Below are 23,924 nucleotides of genomic sequence, written 5' to 3'. Positions count from 1 at the left end.
TCATAAAGTCACGTAGGTGAAACGTCATAGATCATAGTAAACGATGCCCGGTTAGGCGCTGTCAAAGGCTTAGTACAGACTAAATAGGAAGATGGACTGCAAAATTAACACCGAGTGTAGTACTTCAATTCCCGCGTGTCGTTCTCGAATTAGCTCGAGTTGTAAGTCTCTAGCATTACGACGTATAGGAAGTGTCATACCTTAGAAACTTATGATATAAGTGACGTGTTAAGTAAACTTATTATTGACTATAAATAAAAAACAACATACACTTTCTGTAATGGGGATAATTATAATTTTTACTTTATTTGACACCCCAAAAAAATTTGACAATTAGACATTTTTTTTTTCTCTAAAGTATCTTTTGTATTGAAAGAGAAAAATCACAAAATAGCCATAATTATCAGAAATGGGGAGAGGAAGAAAATTATGATAATAAAATTTATCTTAATAGTTATCTAGTATTTTAGAATTAGAAAAAAAAAAAAGAATTCCAAATAATTTCGACATTTCAAATTGACCCTATGCCCAATCATAGGCACCACCAGCCAATGGTCTGTAGGTATTATTTTTCTGATTAACTTCGTCATTGAACCACTATAACAACAGATATTGAAAATGTAAAGCAAATAGATCATGGTTGCGAGGACTGGCCATATGTTCAATTTAATTGTCTTACAACTAGTTTAATAATGATTTAATTGTTACGTACGAACATGGGAGTAATTTTATGGGTCCATTCATAAGAAAAAAATACATAAAGGTTCCTATAAGTTTGACTCCCGAAACGTATGCTTTCTAAGATCAGTATATAGCTTGAGATGTTCATGGATGTTGCAATATGGTAAACAACTGTTTTCACAGCAAATAGGGAGTTGGCGAACGGGTCGAAATGCAATCTATAAAACGTCAGGCCCCCACTAACCTTCCCCCTCTGTAAAGTTGGTGGCCATTTTCATGGAAAGGGGAGGAGTCATCTTAAACCACACCCTTCTGGCCTCTCCCTTCAATAATATGTTTGTAGGGTTTTAATACAAAAACGGGTATACGGGATTTACGTGAGGTATTTCTATGGGCGCTGCCATTATCTGTCGGGGTCTAAAAGCTAAAAGAGGGCCAATAGACCCTTTTGATGTAAAAAGGGGGGTAAGCATACAAGGGGTTGATCCCTTGCCGTCTTTGCGCCTCCTCATGATCCCTAAGCCTACAGCGCAGGCGCTATAAAGCGGTACGCAAGGCCAAATTTTACTCCCCCCTCTTTGTTACATAAGGGATCGATTTAATTTTAGAAGTAGGAATGGAGAACAGAGTAATCTGGGCGCGCGTCAATTCACGGGACCGGGGGGGGGGGGTGTATGAAAGAAGAGGCGGGGTCATAGCGAGAGAGGTAAAATGGAATTACATATTTTTCGCCGTCCCCGCCAGCAACGTCATCAAAACGTAGTTTAAGTGAGCCAATAAGATAATTTAAAATTTTCGTTACGTGTTGGAGGGTGGGGCTTTATACTGTGCTATGAGTCGGACTGAAGTTAATACTAATCGTTCTCCATTCCTACTTCTCAAATTAAATCTAATGGTCTATTCTGAAGAAATTTCTGCGAATTTGCACTCAAATTGAGCTCAAAATACGCTCTCAACAGCGTTTGAGCTATGTTTATAAAACAAACTTCGAGCTCTCTAAAGTAGTAAATGAAAATGTTCGAAGAGTCTAACGTATATGAACCTATAACATTTTTTTCTTATGATACGTACAATCCATGGCGTTATACGTGGTGGCATTGCATTACCACTGCAGTTTTTAAAATAGTTGATAATACTCCATGAATGTAAAGAACTACATTGAAACTTAACATTAACGATACAAAAAAAAATTAATTCATTTTAATATTAATTTACCCTCGTAAGAAAATTAAGAAAAATTCCGAAAATTTCTAATTAGAAACTAAGAAATGAATTGTAGGGAGTTTTAACGAATAATTTCTTTTAAACCTGTAATTTTTAATGTCTTTTTTAAATTTAAATCTTCATTAAGTTTTCTTGACGAAAAATGTGAGGTATTAATGCAATTGTTTTATGTTTTATTTCTGAGGAGAGACGGACTTTATGAGATAAAGTTTCTTGTGGTTATCTTCGGATGGCACTAAAATAGTCGCAAACTGCATTTCGTTTCGTTTATTTCTGAATCTGAATAATGAATGAGGTTTTTTTATATTTATTTTTTATTTGAATTATGAATTAGAAAAACGATAATGATTTTTTTTTTCATGTGAAAATTGGTTATTTTTTTTTTTTTTTACCTAAAATGAAGAAAACAAGGGAAAAGGGGGATTTAAATATATTTTAGTTAATTATTTAGCAATAATTTGATTTGTTTTAAATGTCAACCAAAGGAATTTGAGAGTTAAATAAATTGACTGAAAAACTTGTATAATTAATAATGTTTAGCGCTCTAGACGTAACGTAACGTAACGTAAGATTTTTCAACTTCTTTTTTACAAATAACTCGTACATGTAATCGTGAAATTTGAAGACTTGTGCAATAATGCTAATGCATGGATGAAGTATGCGCGTGAAAAACATTCGACGCTCAAGAGGATGTGCAACTCCCTATACTAAAAAGTAGACAAGTCGATACTAGCGCCGCCTGGCTACCAGCGCTGGAAACTCTCGAGGGAAAAATAAAAAATACTGGACATAAGAAAAAATCCGTCTGTTTTGCTTCTAGCAGACGACGCTAAGGAAAAAAATCGGATGGTAGCGCGTGTTTTTTTTTCTTATGTCAAGTATTTTTTATTTTTCCCGCGAGGGTTTCCAGCGCCGGTAGCCAGGCGGCGCTAGTATCGACTTGTCTACTTTTCAGTATAGGGAGTTGCACATCCTGTAGAGCGTCGAATGTTTTTCACGCGCATCCTTCATCCATGGCTAATGTTCTATCAAGTCCATCGAATTTTTAATACATGTTCTTGTGAAATGGAGAACTTCCACAGCAACTTAACGTTTAACGCTCTAAGATTTTTGAAAGTTGATCGAATTTTATTTAAAACATGTTCTCGTAAAATGGTAAACTTAATTGTATAATAAGTTAATAATTAACATAAGATTTTAATTTCAAATTAGGTTTAACTAATAAATATTCTGGTGAAATTTAAAACGTCTAGAGCTCTAAGTCTAAGCATAAGACTTTTCAAATTTATGTTGGTTTTCATTTGAAATTGTGAATAATTCATAACATGTTCTAACGAAATTTGGAACATCTAGTGCGCAACACGTTTTTCAGTCAGTTTCTTTACTCTATTAATAAAATCATGTGAAATTCCTATTTTGTTTTTTAACTTTTTTAATTAAAGCTTATTGGTGACTTTTCCGCCGCCATTAACAAATATCGTTTAATTGATCGACCGCACCGATGGGAAGGAAATATTGTCATTCATTCTTATGATACAAAAGGCTTTTGTAACGTAACAGAGTTAAAATTGAAAGAAAAAAAAAAGACACACTGTACTAACTTAGCACCTTCGAAAGCCTACTGCGGAGGAAATCACATAATTCATTTTCCAGTTTCCGTACATAACTTAAAACAAATTTAGTCTCGGTGTTATAATTATAATTATAATTTTAAATTAATTCAATTTAGTTCATAGCTAACTCTCAGGAGACCACCGAAGGAGTGAACTTTAAACTTTTATTTCAGCGATGCGTTAGTGATATTATACATCAGACAAAGCTCTCTCCTTCGATGATGAAACTCTCGTTAAAGTAAAATTTTGCCAAGTGTTTTTAATATTAATATAGATTTTGATAGTTTTATCATGGTTGTTTTACGTAGATGGTCATATTGCGCTCTTATCTCTTTCATGCAAATGTTTCGACAGTAGGTGGCGCTACAAACAGAAGATGCTAACTTATCTGTTCATTTTATATTACTGCATATAATTCATATTTGCATAATATAGTGAAAGGCTTATATTAGAGATTTATAATATGTAATTTTTCTACACGATTTTAATTCATAACAGGTTCCAATTTCCAAAAGGGGTGGTAGGAGTCCTACCAAAGAACAGGTGTTTGATTTTGAGTGGGAAATATTTTATGATAAAACATTTTGCACCTTAATTAATAAAATTAGCATTGTACTTGGATTTCGTAATTTAAATTAAGGGGTCATCCATAAAACACGTTAAGTGTAAATGGTGTCCCATGTGGCAAAAAGTCACAGAACATCTTCGACTCCAAATCACCTCATAGAACCCACAGTACAACCTTTTTGGTAACACCCTGCATTTTAAATTAAATTACGCAACTTTGAAAAACTAGATGGCGTTGTGATAAACACCTTTCACGAAGAAAAGAGTCGATTCAAGCGATTAGGACCATCTACATTAAAAGACCATGGTAACTTTTATAATTAATAGTTTAAATTTAATTAATTAAAATTGATAAACCTTTGGATGACATTACATTCTTATTATTTACTAATAGAGGGTAAAGAATTCTTAAAATTGTTTTTTTTTTTGCCTCGAAAATGAGGCTACGTTTCTGACCTAATTCGCTGGTCCAGAAAATAGTCCATTATAATTTGTTAATATCATTTTTTTTCACCATTAGACCCTATTAAGCCAATTACTTCCATATTTTACACACTCATTTAATTAATTAATTAATTAACAATCTCTTATTATTTTCTCGTTCCCAAAAATGTACAATTTATTTCCTAATACCAATCAGTCAATTTGATAAATTTATTTTCCTTTAATTTATTCCGCAAAAATAGATTATCCTTCTCACATCACAGTTGTTTCCCCAATTGCTTCGTATCTTTAACCAGTCTGTTCAGTGTGCGCAAGTTTTGAGATTTTTTTTCTTTTTCAATTAATTAATTTTTTATTAATTTTTTTATAAAATAATTAAAGGATTAATTACGTGAAGGTTCTTTAAGGAAAAGTATTAAAATTGCATTTCAAATTTAAATAAATTGTTTAACTTCTAAGCCTAACTCAAATGCGTGGCTAATTAAGTATAGGTCCACTGAAACGCTGCATGCTTATTGAGGTTTGGATAAATTTGTACTTTTATCGGTAATTAGGATGTACTCTAATCATTTTGTAAAATATTAAACCCATTGGAAGGTTTGGCCAATCGATATATTGCACTTTCATAGATCTGCCTTGTGAATTTTCATCGTTAACGAATTAACTCATCCCCAACTACGTACGCAGAGCTAGGGAGGATGTTTTAAAACGGCATGTACGATGATGAAGCGGGGGAAAGTAGTTCTCCCGAACTGTAGGTAAGTTGGTAGTCTATTTACTTCGTTTGCAATCTTTATTAGTCTATAAAAACATATTCCCTGAGAATGAGAAACCACGGATAAAGAATGCGCGTGAGGAAATTTGTTTTCACTCTACAGGATAGGCAACTCCCTATCTCGAACGACAGCTTATTCTGTATATACTCTGTTACAGAATCGCATGTAAGCACGCCCAAAGCTAGGTCTCTATGTAACGTAGCTTTGTACGTGCTGTCAAGAGACTAAAAACTTCAGGATCTTCAGGATTTAAAATATCCGCGAGTTTTTTAGCTCGAGTGCACGGACCTCTAGGCCTTAGTTTCAAATACGTGTAGTAGGCTGTAGGTAATTTCACACGTATTTGAAGTTTTTTGTCTCTTGACAGCACGTACAAAGCTACGTTACATAGAGACCTAGCTTTGCGCGTGCTGACATCCGATGTTGTAACAGAGTATATACAGAATAAGCTGTCGCCCGAGATAGGGAGTTGCCTATCCCATAGCGTGAAAACAAATTTCCTCACGCGCATTCTTTATCCATGGAGAAACTATTGAATTATTCTTTGTTAAAAAACCTTCACGTAACGAAAGACTGGGATTCTAATTATTATGAAAAATAGTTGAGAAAAAAGGGGGAAGAGGAGGGGGGGTAGTATATCAGTTTAATGATAATTTGTTTTAATTAATAGTAAATATATGCCTAATTTAATTTGTTTTTATAAACTAAAAATTAATTTCATTTTAAAAACCTAAGAAACGTTCTCCATTATTTCCGCACTATCCTCTTGACCTTTCCGCGACCTTTTACTATCTAAATTGTCCGAGCTATCTTCCTGCACCGTTTCCGCGTTGGGTCTTTTGATAGACTTTACTTGGCCATTTGATATTTCGGTGACCTCCGCCGTTGTCGCAGTCGCCCCATTTTTGTTATGGTTGTTGTTCTCCGTTTGGGTAACAAAGGCGACGTTGCCGTAAATGTGTCCACCTTGGGTGATGACGGACGCTCCGGGCATGGTAACCATGGCGACTAAAGGTGTACCACCGTGATAACCCTGTCCTTGCGTTAGAACACCTCCGGCAGACGCTTGCACTATCACGCTTGACTGCAACTGAATATGTTGCTGCTGTTGTTGCATCGGAGACCGAGCTCTATTTGACCCTGTTGAATCCGCTTGAGGTTTCCGTAATAATTCGCCACCGCTACTCGTTTTCACTGTGTCACGGAAAGTAAAGTGATTTAAACAATTCAAAATGCACATTATTTTAATTCCCCCCAAAGTTTCTAAGTGGAGGGAAATTTCATCTGCGGTTAAAGTAAAAGTAACAAAAATTGTGAGAAGAACGCTGGGCTTACTTTAAAAGAGGGTTTAAGACCTTAAAGTGATCAAAAAATACCTAGAGCTCCAGACAAAAGATCGAATTGACGGAAATAAAGCGTAGAACATCTAGGGTGCTTCATGTTTTCGCACAAGACTTGATAAATTTTCTAAACTCTCTATAGACCATTCGATTCAATTTTTGCAGAGAAACCAACGCACAGGGGAGGGGACGCCCTAGCGGCAAGACAGGGTTCGCACAAAATTTTCGAAATTAAATTCCCTGACTTTTCCAGGTTTTCCCTGACAAAATTCCACAAATTTCGCTGACCATTTGCAATAACGTACATGGCGAACACATATGAAAACCAATCTAAATTCACTTGAATCATTTTTGCACGAGTTTTGTTATAAAAATTAGCCAATGATTGTGTTTAAATGTAACTCTATCAAAGTAATAACCGGAGCGAGCGAATCGAGCTCCGCGAATTTGGGGCTCTGGTCAAATCTCAGACGACACATTTTCTGGTCACCCTTGTACTGCTATCCAGGCTTTAAATTTCCCTCCAATATATTTTTCCCTGGCATTTCCCTGACTTTTTAGGTCCATTTTCAATTTCCCTGACATTTTAGGCCCATTTTCAATTTCCCTGACTTTTCCAGGTTTTCCAGGTCTTCCAGGTCGTGTACGAACCCAGCAAGAGGCAACGCAAGATGGAGCTCGCGTTCGCTACAAGTGGAAGGCTAGTCAACTCACACTGCCGCTTGCGGTGCTTCTTAGCGCGAGGGAAATATACTCCTATGGCGGCCCGTCTCCCGTGCTGTTTGCTTTTCCTGTGGCATTACAGGAATGCAGAGTTCGTACGACATTTATACATTGAATATCCCTGACTTTTCCAAGTTATCCCTGACCAAATTTTGCCAATATCCCTGACCATTTTAAGGTGTTTGCCAGAGCCCACTTCATCACACCTGTCTCATATTTAGCATTGCCCGAAGCATGGTTTGGTATACCAAACAAAATCCCTGACCTATCCCTAACTTTTTAGGAAAAACTTTTAAATCCCTGACTTTTTCCCCTAATTTTCATATCCCTGACTTATCTAGGTTATCCAGGTTCCATACGAACCCTGGAATGGTCTATTGAGTAGTCACATTTGAACTCGTTTCAGAGACGCAATTGTGGCGAATGCCTTACTTATAACTGCTCATTGATTAGGTATCAGTCAGCACATTATAATGTCACACTTCACTTCCCTATTATGCGCCCTTTTTTTAAAGTTCATGTAAAATAGGCCTAAACTCTGAAGTCCCGTTGAATCACAGAGCCATATTATATTAAATCACTGGTGCAAAATGAATTAACTTAATTAGACTGTAAGATAAGCAGAATGTTTCGTGTGCACATTTTTATTAGCAAGTGAAAACCACATTAGAAACTTAGGGGGAAGTAAGTAACAATTTAATTAATTATTAATATATTTTAAATTAAATTAATCTAACCATATTCAGTTCTATCTGTCGATCCATTAGCCGCAGAGACACCATTGGTTGATGTCAATGCGATACTAGGTTGACCAATTGAATTTTGAGCAGTTACTAAGATTTTCTGTTGTTTCGCATTTGTAGTGGTAGTTACGTGTTGTACATTGCCTACGAAACAATTTGGAAAGAAATATATATATCGTTTAATCATTTGAATAAAACTTTTTATTCCTTTATAAAAAAACGTATAACGAAAAATTGTGAATTTTAATTTTGTGAACTCTCGATTCAAAATTTAAAAAAAAAAATGTTCAGTTTTACGGAGCATGCATGCGTCTAATGAAAGTCAAGACTCACAAGGTGAACCAGGTGACGTGTTATAGCTGCTCATTTTAGCTCCATCCATAATTGGCACTGTCAAATAGGCCACTGTTCCCGCCGTTTGGGGTGGAGGTGGTCCCAACGGAGAGGGTGAATATGTGGGTGAGACAGTCCGCGAGTCTCCGGTCGAAGCCGCTTCGTTATCCGGTACCGGACTCGGTTCCCGAGAAAGTGAATCGGGGGTAACTAAACCGCTACTGAAACTGCTATGACTGGGTGATGCCGGAGCCGATCTGGAAGATAATCCCGAACCAAATGGCGCTCTAAAACAAGGCATGCCTCTCTGCCTTCTACGACGAAACGCTTGCTCGACTAGCTTCAATTCCGATTGTGGGTCAATGCGCCAAAACGAACCCTTACCGGGTTCTTCTTGGGATCGTGGGACTTTCATGAAGTATCGATTCAGCGATAAGTTGTGACGAATTGAATTCTTTGGAGTAAAACCCGAAATTAGAATACGGTAATATTTACGTAAGTACTAAGAATGTTTTACATCCCTCTTGGGAAGGCTACTTGTGAGCCCTATCGCTACAGACACAGCGAAAACATTCGTAGTACTGATATGTCCACGTCAATTACCTGCCACCCTTTATCAGCTGTTCGATAATAAGGATAATTTGTCGTAATATAAGCGTAGATCCCGCTCAGTGTCAACTGTTTATCCGATGCGGAGGAGATGGCTTGTACAATTAACTGCGCGTAGGAAAATGGTGGTTTTTGGTCGTCCCTGGCTTGTTGCGCCGCGTTATTTTGATTCCCAGAATTATTTTTACTCGTCGAAGTGGGTTCACTCGAACTGACGTTGTTGTTGTTTGCGGCTTTAGATTCGCTATTTTTTGCGTTCGAAGCGGTTGATGACGCGCTGACCGCTTGTTTCTCCTCGTAACTATCATAGTTTATAGTTAATTCACTGGCAAAGTTACGCCGATGAGTTCCACCCCGAGGACTTGTCGGACATGAATTGGCCGCACTGAAACGAATTTTAAGCATTCAAATGTTGTCCGACTGCAAGAGCAAGGTCAAGTTCTCAATGAACAATCTTGAAAGGGTCTTGGGGTAGCTAAAAGCATCGCTTTGCAACTTAAATAAGCTTTCTGCAATTATCGATGCACCTTTGTATTGTTTATTTTGATATTATTATGATTGGAAGTGTTAAGGAAATCATAAAACAGCTACATGGGATCTGTAAGACGGGGATTTTTCGGTTCATCTGCTCAAATAAATGTTGTCCCTTTATGGTTTACACATTAACATCCAATTCTCAGAGTAAATGTATAATCAGACGTAACTGCATTCAAGGGTTAGCAAAATTGCATTTGCTCTAGAAGTCTGGCTCATTCGTACCATCAGAAGGGTATAATAGAAGAAGGATGCCACTCTGCATCATCTTAATACATTAGTTATGTAACGTCATTCTTCCCAGGCTCACCCTTTTTGTTTGCTCTCCCGCTCATCAAACTACAGATGGGCATCGCACCGTAAGGTGAATTCTATAACTGTTTGGTACTAAATCCTCAGCAATCAACTCCCTAACCTCGTCTTGGGGTGAGACAAAAATCCACAAGTGCGTCTTGCCAAATAGTTTAAAGCAAATAGACTAATGACGAGGGAACTATTTATCGCGTATGTGATTCGGTTTAGTAACCTTGCTCCAAATGTTCCGATGTTGGGAAGAATGACGTTACACTTACCCCGCTTTGTGGTACACTTCTCTCGAAGAGAAGTATTATATACTTCTGGTACCATTTATGGCTGAATCATTGCGCCAAGAATGTTTGGGGTGTTTCGACTAAAGTACGAATACTAGCGAGTCGACTTGGTATAAGCATTGTTGAACACCATACTCAAATGTGTGACGGTGTCTAAGCGCAACGCGGTTAGTAAACAATTTTCGTTATCTTGACTAGTGTACAGTACTTAGCGAATGAGCCCCCTTGACTGTTTTTAGGTGGTTGTCACGTCTTTCAAATTTTGTCTGCCAAGGGTTTGCCGAAGAAAGCTAATTAGCCTTATTCCTGATCAGCGCCACCTACCCATAGCGGCGACTTTGATAACTACTGTAAGCGGCAAGCCAATCAGATGTCGCTAAAATCTGGTGACGTCACTGACGGGCACTCTCGGGTCTTACCAAAAATGACGTCACCAGATTTTAGCGATATCTGATTGGCTTGCCGCTTACAGTAGTTCTCAAAGTCGCCGCTATGGGTAGGTGGCGCTGATCAGGAATAAGGCTAATTGAACGAGGTACTTCTAAATAATTGATAAACTAACGAACCACGATGTTCATGAAAAACATTTTAGAGCTTGAGCCCGAGCTCGTATGTCACAAACTGAGCTTAGTTTAATAAATTGAGCAAGAGCTTGGAGCTAAGCTTTCTAATGGATGGAATTCTTCTGTCCGAGTGAAGCTAATTCTTACTATGAGCCTGCTCGATTTAAGAGCGTGCTCCCTGTGAGTTCATTCCTTCAATTATAAAAAATAGTTGAGCTTGAGCTCGAATTTAGCTCCAAGGAAGTACTTTCCATTCTTGAGCTCATTGTGGATTTATATAAAGGTTAAGAGGGCTGAGACCAAGTCCCGGTGTACAAACTATGCCCTTAAACACGATTCGTCGCGAACACGGGTCACTAAACGAAACGCCAAGTAATAATGTTGAAAGATAATGATAATTACCTTATTGTACCAGTAGGTGATGGTATGGGCGATGCGAAATTATTGGCATCGGGCTCGGGAATGTTGATTTTAAGAGGGGCGATGATGGGTTTGTGCATAGCTAGGCTTGAAGCCCCGCTACTGTTTGACGTTAGATCTCCCAGTCCTAAATTATGAGCTCTGATGGGTGAACTTGATTCTCCTACTAGTGACTGAAACTGAATTTTGATATTCGTACTCGGGAAACGAAATACGCATCTGAAAATTAACAATTAAAAAAAAGTGAAATTAGATAATTATGCAAATTAAATAGTTTAAATACCATTTAACTTATTGAAAAAAAAAAGAAGAAACCTAGAAAGAAATACATTTACACTGAAACAATGATCAAAGTTAAGTAGTAATTGAAGTGATAGCGTTTTGTTTAGAGGAAATAAATTTTATTTTTTTCAGTTGTTTCGAAAGATTACCCTGGAAAAGTGGTGTATGTTATTTGTTTTGCTAGTTTTACGAGATAACTTATCAAGTTCAACGAAATCCTAAACAAATTGTCCCCAAACAAAGAAACTATTTGCGAAAATTGAAGCTGGGTTTCAAGAGGTTTCGGTTTTAAGAGCGGGTGTAAACAGCGAAGGGAGTTTCTCGCTCTCTTGCTGCGTTATGAGCGTTTGTAAACGACTAAGGGAGTCTCTCTCACTGCGTTATGAGCGTTTGTAAACGACTAAGGGAGTCTCTCTCACTGCATTATGAGCGAGTGTAAACGGCGTAGGGGGTTTCTCTCACTGCGTTATGAGCGGGTGTAAGAGGCGAAGGGGTGTCTCTCTACATTATGTGCGGGTGTAAACGGCGAAGGGGTGTCTCTCTACATTATGAGCGGGTGTAAACGGCGAAGGGGTGTCTCTCTACATTATGAGCGGGTGTAAACGGCGAAGGGGTGTCTCTCTACCTTATGAGCGGGTGTAAACGGCGAAGGGGTGTCTCTCTACCTTATGAGCGGGTGTAAACGGCGAAGAGAGTCTCTTTAAGAATTATGAGCGTTTGTAAACGACAAGGGAGTCTCTTTAAGCATTATGAGCGTTTGTAAACGACAAGGAAGTCTCTTTAAGCATTATGAGCGGGTGTAAACGACAAGGGAGTCTCTTTAAGCATTATGAGCGTTTGTAAACGACAAGGGAGTCTCTTTAAGCATTATGAGCGGGTGTAAACGACAAGGGAGTCTCTTTAAGCATTATGAGCGGGTGTAAACGACAAGGAAGTCTCTTTAAGCATTATGAGCGTTTGTAAACGACAAGGGAGTCTCTTTAAGCATTATGAGCGGGTGTAAACGACAAGGGAGTCTCTTTAAGCATTATGAGCGTTTGTAAACGACAATGGAGTCTCTTTAAGCATTATGAGCGGGTGTAAACGGCGAAGGGGTGTCTCTTTAAGCATTATGAGCGGGTGTAAACGGCGAAGGGGTCTCTCTCGCTGCATTATGAGCGGGTGTAAACGGCGAAGGGGATCTCTCTCTCTCGCTGCATTATGAGCGGGTGTTAACGCCGAAGGGGGTCTCTCTCTCGCTGCATTATGAGCGGGTGTTAACGCCGAAGGGGGTCTCTCTCTCGCTGCATTATGAGCGGGTGTTAACGCCGAAGGGGGTCTCTCTCTCGCTGCATTATGAGCGGGTGTAAACGCCGAAGGGGGTCTCTCTCTCGCTGCATTACGAGCGGGTGTAAACGCCGAAGGGGGTCTCTCTCTCGCTGCATTACGAGCGGGTGTAAACGCCGAAGGGGGTCTCTCTCTCGCTGCATTACGAGCGGGTGTAAACGCCGAAGGGGGTCTCTCTCTCTCGCTGCATTACGAGCGGGTGTAAACGCCGAAGGGGGTCTCTCTCTCGCTGCATTACGAGCGGGTGTAAACGCCGAAGGGGGTCTCTCTCTCGCTGCATTACGAGCGGGTGTAAACGCCGAAGGGGGTCTCTCTCTCGCTGCATTACGAGCGGGTGTAAACGGCGAAGGGGGTCTCTCTCTCTCCGCATTACGAGCGGGTGTAAACGGCGAAGGGGGTCTCTCTCTCGCTGCATTACGAGCGGGTGTAAACGGCGAAAGGGTGTCTCTCTTACTCCATTACGAGCGGGTGTAAACGGAGAAGGGGTGTCTCTTTAAGCATTATGAGCGTGTGTAAACGGCGAAAGGGTGTCTCTCTAACTGCATTACGAGCAGGTGTATACGTCGAAGGGGTGTTTAATTACACGACTAAACACGTTTCAGAGATATAGGTGCCAGAATGTTGGTGAAAATGTAAATTTCAGCCTATCCTCAAAGCAGTATGACCCAACATACACTAGAACCCAGCTAGTATTGAACTTGAAAACTTCTAGTTCAACCAATTAAAAATAAAATCCAGCCTATGTTCAAAATTAGTTTGCCCCAAGACGTCAAAAACAAACATTTTCCTAGACTATAAACATAAACATTTGTCAAAAAATCAAAATAATAAGTATTGACAGACATTATTTGCTAAACGCATACACCCTCATTATAAATAAACAAAATCCATAGCATAAAATTGAACCATGTTGGTATTAGAAATTGCAAAACACAATTTTCCGGGATTAATATTATTTCGCGAAACCCACTCACTGAAAACGCGATAGGCTAAAAAAAATTTACCCGCTTGACAAAATGTAAACAAACCAGTCTCTTCCCGATTCCGCTAGGGTCGAAAATGGCGCCCTTTTTGGGAGTCGATTTCAAAGTGCGCTTGGCAACAGATTGAAAAGAACTTTACCACGCAAAATAAAAAAAAAATCCGCGTTGACTCGGCAACAAGCTAACGAGACAGCGCTATTAAAAGAAGGGCCCATTTTACAGACGCTTATACTCCTCGTTGCCAGGTTAAAGTGTCGTCGACCGATAACGTAAACTCAACTGCAAAGAAAAAAGCCGATTTCGACATTTCGAGCCAAGGCCAAAACGAACACAAACAGCTAGGAGTTTTTTTTTAACTATTATTTTTCGCCAAGCAACGTTTGGCTTAAGGTCTAGATCACATTATGACTTGTTCACACGCGAAATGTGAAAGTTATTTATTTATAGGCTTACTTAACCCCGAGGGGGTAGACACTTTGGATTTCTGTGTACACCAGAGTTCAAAAGAGTTCAGCTTTGACAGTGCATTGAGTTCAAAGCCTTCGGAACTCAGAGTTCAGCTTTGACAGTACATTGAGTTCAAGACATATTGTACACCTGAGTTCTCAAGTGTCTACCCCCTCGCTTAACCCTTTGATATTTCGTTATTCTAGCTAACGGTATTTACACACTTCAATGGCTCGTAAAACATCTGTGATATAATGTTACAGTTACAGAATCGTTGTCGCGTGTTGTATAGATTGTTTGCTTGGAATCATAAGTTCGTAAGATATGTTCCATAATAAGTTTGTCACTGGTTACAAACTGGAGTTTGTCATGAAGTGATTGAAGTAGGTCATAGATTCAGGGTAAAGCGACGCCTGGTGAGTGAAGTGCTGTCAAAGGCTTAGAACAGACTAAATAGGAAAAGATGGACTGCAACTCTCGCTTGTCGTTCTCGAACTAGCTCGAGTTGTCTCTAGCATTACGAAGTGTTGGAAGTGTCATACTTTTGGAACATATGTTGTAAACTTATGTTGGATTATATCATATTATCAGAGCTTTCTCGTTAACCATTTCTTCGTAAGGTGATGATAATACCAATTTAATAAATTCTACTGACATCTTGTAGAATCGCGAAAGAGATCCATAATTCTTCTCACATAATTGACGAGATCCAAAGACGTTAGACAGGGCTTCAAAGTTACCAGTCCACCAAAGTCCTTTAGACCAATTGAAAAGGGTAGATAAGACGGCAAGCTATAGTATTCATGGTTTTAAAGTAAGGTTGGGTTTACGACTTTAGGTTATTTTTCGTTTAGGTTTCGGTTTTAAGTAGAGAGCTTTCAGTTGGCCGAGTAGTACACGTCACACCCTCCCAAGTCTTACCACAGTTTTGGCAGATATATTGGAAAGTTTCAACCCACCAGTATGGCGGTGAAAATTATGTCCGGAATCTTAGTTCCTCCAAAGAGAATATACCAAGAGGAGGAGAAACTTTGTAAATAGGGACCGGCTCTGAATTTGGAGAAACTAGTTCCGGTTGTTCACGTGACCGTGTTGTCTGCTTAGAAATTACCTTTTGTACGTCAACGGTCAACCCAGAGATCAACCCTTTGCCACCACCAAAATTAAGCAGCCGACATAATTTAACCAATAAAAGGCGTCGCTGCTTAGCCAATCAACAAAAACCGGATCTAGTTACTCCAAAACCATGGCCGGCCTTTTCAAAAGCCTGGTGAAAGGCTAAAGTTTCTGCTCCTCTCGGTGTATTCTCTTTGGTTCCTCCACACAATCCAAAGTGCTCTTTGTAAGGCGCGGGGGTCAGGACCGTCAGGTTGCTATCTCCTAGCCTACAGGGTTTCAATTGTAATTATAGGCTAAACTCAGACGCTCAAAGAATATCTCCGATGAGTCCATACAGGGTTCGGACGAAATTTTTATATTGAAAATCCCTGACTTTTCCAGGTTATCCCTGACCAAATTTTGGCAATATCCCTGACCATTTTAGGGTGTTTACCAGAGCCCACTTCATCACACCTGTCTCATATTTAGCTTTGCTCGAAGCATGGTTTGATAAACCAAACGCAATCCCTGACATATCCCTGACGTTTTATGAAAATGTTTTAAATCCCTGACTTATCCCTGACTTTTTCCCCTATTTTTCATATCCCTGACTTATCCAGGTTTTCCAGGTTATCCAGGTTCCGTACGAACCCTGCCATAGTTTTAATAAATCGTCCAAAGAAACCCAAAATTTTCCCCGAAAAAATTAAAAGATGCTTTTCATGATTATTTTTAATTTTCAAACTGAAAACTTCTTGATTCGCACACGATATTGTAAAAATTAAGTTTAAAACGTCTAGGGCGCTTCAAGTTTTCGGTAAGTTTCTTAAACTCAATAATTTCTTCGTTTTGCGTAACAAAACACCATTACGAAATGTATAAAACGTATGCTGTAGATAAGCCTGCGTAAAAACCACAAAGTAGCATTTTACAAGATCGCAACAACTTCAAATCAAGGGTTAAGGTCCCCAACTTTGACCTTTCGGAAATTAGTTCCAGGGCATAATTAATATTTCCTAATCTGTGGAGCACCCTAACAAATTATTCAAAATTTTGACGTTGTTGAAAGCGGCGATAACCGAGGGGTCGGACATAAAGGGTAAACACGTCATTTCCAAACCGCCTCTTTTTGACACTAAGGTTACAAAACCTATGGCGATTTCCACCTAGAATAGTGGATAACTTTATGAGAGTGGGGGAAGATGCTATGTAGAAGATTTCGGTCCCTTCGCCCGCTCCCTCTAGTGTAGTCAGGTCAAAGGGGGTTTCAGTGTACTTAAAAACACTTAGGTCATGTTTGAGTACTTGTACAAAACGTCATTCATTAGAATTTTTTATTTAAAAAACCAATTTAAAATGCCCCAAATACTTCTTATTACTAACCTAACGACGTCATACCAGCAATGCAACTAAGCAGACGACGGGTAGTGATTTAAGAGTATGGCATCAGATCAGAACAAAAACCACACCGCCAAATGCCCGACCCCTTTAACTACTGCGGTCGAGGCTTACGAAAGACAAACCATTATACAGATACGTCCTTAAATACTAGTAGAAAACTCCACCCTTATTAATTTGCGTTCAATGTAGATACACGTTATTTAATTAAGCCTTTGGGGAGAGAGAAAGAGGGAGAAAGAGTCGTTGGGTTTTGTTGTTTACATAATAAGTGCGAACAAACCATCCTATTGGTCGGTCCAAGGTTTGACGTCATAAAGTTTATACTAGCGGTCTAGCACCAGCCGGGAACGGGGAGGGGGGCAGAAAAAAGGGGGTTAGTAGATTAATGAAAGAGGTACAAAAAATATAAAAAAAAAACATACTAAACTGCTAACAGACTCGAGGGGGAGTGGCTTACTTCTAAAGTATCTCTCCGGCAGAAGGGAGTCACCAAAGGGGGGGGGGAATGTTTCGAAAAACGAAAACAAAATAGTTTGAACGCTAAAAATTGTTTAGCTAAGCCTAAAAAGACTCCCACCACCACCAACCGACTTTATCGGAAAAGATATACAAAGTTTCATTGGGTTGTCAATAATAACTTCTACTCTTACTTTTCCACTAGCATTAGCAAAGGCCCGATCTTAAATGAAAGTAAAAGGCTTTTCTAAGCAATTTAGGCTTAGCATTTTTATTTACGTTGGATAAACATAACATAGAGAGGTTATAAACTTGAAGTTATCAGTGACTCGATTTACTGGGTTTTTCCCCAAACAGACTATTTCGGAAATTACACACAGGGGCGAGGTCGCCATCGGGGTTTTCTCCCTCTCGCCAAGAAGCGCCGCTAGTTGCAGTGAGAGTTGGCTAGCCTCTATCTAGCGTTGGTCCTTGGCGCGAAGGAGATGGCCCCAAATGGGGGCCTCAAACACGTGTTTGTTTCTTTGTATGTAATTTCCGAAATGGTCTATTACATTAACCCCTCAAGTTTTGCCTCAGCGGGGACTCGAAAATGTTCATTGTTAGTCTCGATGGTCGGTTTTCAGTTCCCAAGAACCCTTTTCGTTGAAACTCGGCCTTTAATTTGGGGTTATACATAAAGCTAAAATGTTATTGGGGGTTTAGAATGGTACGTTTTTAACAGGCTTCGGACCCAACCTTGGAAAAAACTCAACCAACCCACTTTTAACACCTCAATTTCCCTAGTGTTACCAACCATGCGCAGTTCGGTCAAATTCGGGAAACAATTCTGAATATGCATTACATACAGGGTTCGTACGAAATTTTTACATTGAAAATCCCTGACTTTTCCAGGTTATCCCTGACCAAATTTTCACAATATCCCTGACCATTTTAAGGTATTTACCAGAGCCCACTTTTCACACCTGGCTCTTATGGTATACCAAACGAAATCCCTGACAAAGGCTGACATATCCCCGACTTTTTAGGAATTTTTTTTTATCCCTGACTTATTTCCCTATTTTCCATATCCCTGACTTATCCAGGTTCCGTACGAACCCTGCATATTTAGCAATGAAGGTTTGATATACTAAACGAAATCTATGACCTATCCCTGACATTTTAAGAAAAGAACTTTAAATCCCTGACTACTTATTCCCCCATTTTTCAAACCCCCAACTTTTCCAGGTTCGTTACGAACCCTGTACAGGGTGGAATATATAAGATGGTTACCGGCTTGGCAGGGTTCATACAACTTTTAGAAAACAAATTTCCCTGAGATTTCCAGGTTTTCCCCAAAATTGAGTATCCTATGGAGCAAATGTTAACGAAGGAGGGGGGGGGGGTAAATAGGACTATTACATAATCAAAGGGCATCCCCGTATCTCTAACATAACCAGAGTTATGTGCCTCCGAAATTTAGTGTAATGTTAATCCTACGGAGGGGATGTTTATGAACATTTCGCTTAATTACTCGGCCCCTGTTTGACGCAAATTTCCCTGATTTCCCTGAATTTTACTAAAAATTCGAAATTTCCCTGAGTTTTCCCTAAGGTTTTTGTCGACTATTTATTTCCCTGATTTTTCCAGGTTTGTATGAACCCTGTAATATCAACAGTTTATTCCCTGAATTTTCCCTGAGATTTCTGTCAACTATTTATTTCCCTCATTTTTCCAAGTTTGTATGAACCCTCTTGTCAACTATTATTTCCCTGAGTTTTCCCTGAGATTTTTGTCAAATATTTATTTCCCCGATTTTTCCAGGTTTTCCCGGTTTGTATGAACCCTGGTTGGGAAGGGTTAGAAGCGACAGCGGGCATTCGTTCGTCTCTTCCATTTCCCGCTGAGTAAGGGAAAACTCCCCAAATATGGGTGGGAGGAAAAATTAGCTAGCTCGTAAACGATTTCTAAATGTGAGAGCAGTTGGTTACCAGACCCTTTTGATATTTTTTGTAACTTTGTAACTTTGTGTTACTGTATTTCTGACATAATATATGGATTGCGTGTAGTGGTGGGAGGGGTTACCGCTACCTCAACAACCATTCTATGGATGGATTCAAAGGGTTTGCGTGTTTAGAAAAGGTTTTTGACAAAAAGGGGTCGTTTTTGATCGAAGGTTAAGCCTACTTTAGGGCAAGTTTTATTATATTTTAAGCGATATTTCCAACTATTTTGGCACTATTTGCAATATAAATTAAATTAAAGTAGAAATTGATTAATTAAAGTTATTTAGTTAAATACATTTTTGTTTTTTTCGGGCAAGGAGGATTGATACCAATTACACCAGGAGGCCAGGTTACTTTCGGGTATCCCTAGGCTAATCTTTTAACTTTACGCAGGGATAGATTCAATTTTAGAAGTAAGAATGGAGAACAGAGTAATCTGCGCGCGTTAAAGTCCCGGACCCCCCTTCACCGCAACAGGGGGTATGAAAGAAGAGGCGGGTTTTAGTGACAGAGGTAAAAAGGAATAAGGACTTGGCAGTACTACGTCATGCAACGTCAGGCTACCTTCCACTAGTGCTAAAAAACATACCAGGAAGAGGGGCTTATATAGCTTTCATTCTGTTAAAAAATAACATACCATAATGGCGCTGGGGGCGGAGTTAAGCCCGAATTGCCAAGTCCCTATAGAGTAGTGTCGGTAGAGAGGGGAGTAGACTGTGTATCCCTCCCTCTAGGCGCGCTTTTGTAAGAGGGGATACTGTAGTGTACGCGCCTGGTAGGGGGATGACACTGAGCTAAGAGATAGAAGGGTATGACGTTTGCGTACGTAGAACTGACATTACTCTATTGCGTATTTTTCGCCGTCCCCGTCAGCAACGTCATCAAAACGTAGTTAAGTGAGCCAGCCAATAAGGTAATTTATAATTTTCGTTACGTATTGGAGGGAGGGGCTCCATACTGGGTGGTCTATGAGCCGGACTGAAATACTAACCGTTCTCCATTCCTACTTCTAAAATTATATCTATCCCTGCTTTAAGTGTGCTCTTTAAAAGTCTTCTAATAAAAGCCCTGATAAAATCAATACACGTAACCTATAATAAGTGTACAGGAAATCTAAGAGTGATTAGCCCCTCGGCTGAGCCCTGACGGCAAACCACTCACAACTACACGAAAAGCCCAGTTGTACGCGCAGAACACGAATGGAAGAAGGGTAATAGTATCGAAAGTTACTGGCCTTGACCTGGCCTAACGTTTGTTAAAGCTATTAGAAGCTTGAAAAAGGAACGACCTGCCATGTCCCTTTACAATATTTATATTCCCTTTAATAAGTCAATATCGGTTGCAAACGTAAAAAATTACACAAAAACCATATTAATTTTATTGGAAAAAAATTCCTTTACGATCTTTATACTCCCTTTAAAAAGTAAATATCATTTGCAAATTTAGACTTTTACACACAAACTGGTTAATTTTTGAAAAAAACACCTTTAGTTATGCCCCCTCAACGTGACTTGACTTTCGTTACAAAAAAAATTTAAGCCTATTTTAGGCCTTGGCAATAGACACGCTTCTTTATACTCCCTTTAAAAGTCAATAGCGTTTGCAAATTTAAAACCTTTCCACAAAAACAGGCTAATTTTTGAAAAAACACCTTTAGTTATGCCCCCTCAACGTGACTTGACTTTCGTTATAAAAAAAATAAAACTAAAGCCTATTTTAGGCCATGGCAAAAGACACGCTTCTTTATACTCCCTTTGAAAAGTCAATATCGTTTGCAAATTTAAAACCTTTCCGCAAAAACTGGTCAATCTTTGAAATAACACCTTTATTTATGCCCCCTTCAAGTACTCGGGTTCTAAAAGATTAGAACTTAAGCCTATTTTAGGCCTTGGCAAAAGACACGCTTTACAATCTTTATACTCCCTTTAAAAAGTCAATATCGTTTGCAAATTTAAAACTTTTCCATAAAACTGGTTAATTTTTGAAACAACACCTTTATTTATGCCCCCTTGAAGTGCCCGACTTAGGTTCTAGAAAAATTAGAACTTAAGCCTATTTGAGGATTTGGCAAAAGACACGCTTAACAATCTTAATACTCCCTTTAAAATTTCAATATCGTTTGCAAATTTAAAAGTTTCCACAAAAACTGGTTAATTTTTGAAAAAAACACCTTTAGTTATACTCCCTTAATGTAACTGACTTTCGTTATAAAAAAAAAATAAAACTTAAGCCTATTTTAGGCCTTGGCAAAAGACATGCTTCTTTATACTCCCTTTGAAAAGTGAATATCGTTTGCAAATTTAAAACCTTTCCATAAAACTGGTTAATTTTTGAAATAACACCTTTATTTATGCCCCCTTGAAGTACCCGACTTTAATTCCAAAAGATTAGAACTTAAGCCTATTTTAGGCCTTGGCAAAAGACACGTTTAACAACTTTTATACTCCCTTTAAAAATTCAATATCATTTGCAAATAAACTTTTACATAAAAACTGGTTCAGTTTCGACAAAACACCTTTAGTTATACTCCCTTAACGTAACTGACTTTCGTTATAAAAAAAATAAAACAAGCCTATTTTAGGCCTTGGGAAAAGACACGCCGCTTTACGATCTTTATACTCCCTTTAAAAAGTCAATCTCGTTTGCAAATTTAAAACTGGCAATTTTTTTTTTTTTTGAAATAACATCTTTAGTTATGCCCCCTTTACATGACTGTATTTCGTTATAAAAAATTAAAACGTAAGCCTATTTTAGGCCTTGGCAAAAGACACGCTTTACGACCTTAATACTCCCTTTAAAAAGTCAATATCGTTTGCAAATTTAAAACTGGCAATTTTTTATTTTTTTTTTTTTTTGAAATAACATCTTTAGTTATGCCCCCTTAACATGACTGTATTTCGTTATAAAAAATTAAAACTTAAGTGTAATTAGGGCACTGGCAAAAAAGAACTCTTTACAATCGATAAACCGAAAATATTGATAAATAATTACAATACCTTTACAAGGCTAAAGCGATATTAACCTTGAGAAGGCTTAAAAGAGTTCTTTCAAACCATTAAAAGGTTATTTCTATAACGCCATTTGCAACTTGAGCCTATTTAAAAGGGGGAGGGGTGCGTATTACATCCCCCCCCTTACGGTAGGAAAAGAACGTAATAGATCCTTTTGTTTACATTTGGGCTCAATGGCGCCAGTGACCTAATTTTAGCTCGCCCGCTAAACGGCCGTCTATACTATCTGAGGCTGGTCTAGTTGCAACTCGCACGCCACGACATGGCTTCAATCTCTTCTACTAATGTTTGTAACGTAACAAAACCCCTAAACTGGCCCCCTTAAAAACCGAAAAATACTCGTGTTCTACTTCTAGATAAGAAAGGCTTAAATTTTAAACGTCGTATCATAATAATTATTTATGTTATTATTAAGTTCTGCCTAATTAATATTGTCCTAAATTAATTGTTAATAGAAAGTTTGTTTACATTTTATAACGTCTATTTTGATCTTTGACCTCTAAACGAAAACAAGTCTCGGTACTGGTACTACTAAGCATGAACGGCTGTTCCAATAATAAACGAACAATTAGGCTTAACAGACGACCGCATGGCTTGCCTCAAAAAGAATAATTTCGAAATTATATATTTGCCTTTAAATTGTTTATTTAGGTTTTATCTGTCAAATTGGTACTATTGTTTGTAAACAAACTATAATCAATACACGAAAACTTAATGCTAATAGTATTTTTGCAACATGAAAGTCTAAAGTTTCAAGGGAGGATGAAATATTAGCCAAGGCTTAGCTAGCATCATGGCGCGATTCCCCGTTTAGGAACGAACGGGATTACGGTTCCCCCTCGTGTTTTAAGGCTTAAGAAATCGGGGTACTTACGTTTTGGGTAGCTGTAAAGGCGGTGCTCCTTTGCGTTGAAAAACGCCATCGACGAAAACTCCGTTTTTCCCATTGCAAATCATGTAAAAATGGTAAGCTTCGAAAAAAACTTCCAAATGCCGCCGTGAAATGAAGCTGGAGTGCCCCATGTTTACGTCAACCCCACCGCGGCTACTGTTACGGCCGATGACGATACGCCGTTGCCGGATCATATACTCGAATTCCCGGCCTTCGAGCCGCCCGATCGCCGCGGCTTTTGGCTCGGGGCTCCATTGAACTTTGGAGGGGCTGGCGGGGGCCGATTTTAGGGCTAAAAGGGCCCAAGCGTCGCCTTCCGAATCTTTATAGTTGACCGACATTAAGGAGCCCTTAACCTAATAATTTTAAGTTTTAACGCTCCGCGATAAACTCGCCAATAACACCGACTCGAAAAACAGCGAAACCCCTCCGCTTTTTTATCAATATAAAATGGCCGACCGCTAGACACGCTGAAAGCGGCTTAGCTTAGCGGAGAAAACTCAACTCTCTGCTGGCTCGCTAACCGGGAATCAATGAATGGGCTTGAAAGGCAAAACCATTTAACTTCAAATATTTCGTCATTGCTTTTTTTTTCTTTTTTATTTTTATTATGTTTACACATCCAAGGCACGTTCTATTTTCTAATTAAAGAGACAAATTTTATGGCGTATCATAATTAATTAATCAGGCTTAAATGCTTTCATATAGAACTTTTGTAAGATTGATTTAATTCTTCGAAAACAATTTTATGATTTGATATGCGGTCTTTGTGGTTGTGTTTTACATTTTTATATTTAGATTTTTAAACCAAATTATCTTTGACAAGAATCATCTTGAGATTTCTAATATTTTCATTATATGGAGCTTTATCGACTCATTTACA

At 38.7% G+C, this 23,924-nt stretch overlaps 1 protein-coding gene across 2 annotated transcripts; it reads right to left on the bottom strand.

Moving 5' to 3' along the window:
- Positions 1-272: 272 nt before the first annotated feature.
- LOC149618984 (forkhead box protein K1-like) lies at positions 273-23,575 on the bottom strand. 2 transcript variants are annotated; one of them, XM_089854884.1, is made up of 6 exons: positions 23,024-23,575; positions 11,143-11,379; positions 9,048-9,438; positions 8,445-8,898; positions 8,106-8,255; positions 273-6,499 (listed from the first exon to the last, which is right to left on the bottom strand). In XM_089854884.1, exons 1-6 carry the CDS (start codon positions 23,380-23,382, stop codon positions 6,036-6,038), a joined length of 2,055 nt encoding a protein of 684 aa, XP_089711010.1. In that variant the 5' UTR covers positions 23,383-23,575; the 3' UTR covers positions 273-6,035. The 2 variants fall into 2 exon arrangements, with proteins under 2 accessions (XP_089711010.1, XP_089711011.1); XM_089854885.1 differs by lacking the exon at positions 23,024-23,575 and adding an exon at positions 11,444-11,572.
- Positions 23,576-23,924: the final 349 nt, after the last annotated feature.

Source organism: Phalangium opilio, unplaced genomic scaffold (assembly GCF_054372755.1).
Source record: "Phalangium opilio isolate 3A_F unplaced genomic scaffold, DU_Popi_V2 ptg000209l_1, whole genome shotgun sequence".
Lineage (NCBI taxonomy): Eukaryota > Metazoa > Arthropoda > Arachnida > Opiliones > Phalangiidae > Phalangium > Phalangium opilio.
This window is presented reverse-complemented; position numbering and strand designations above follow the sequence as displayed.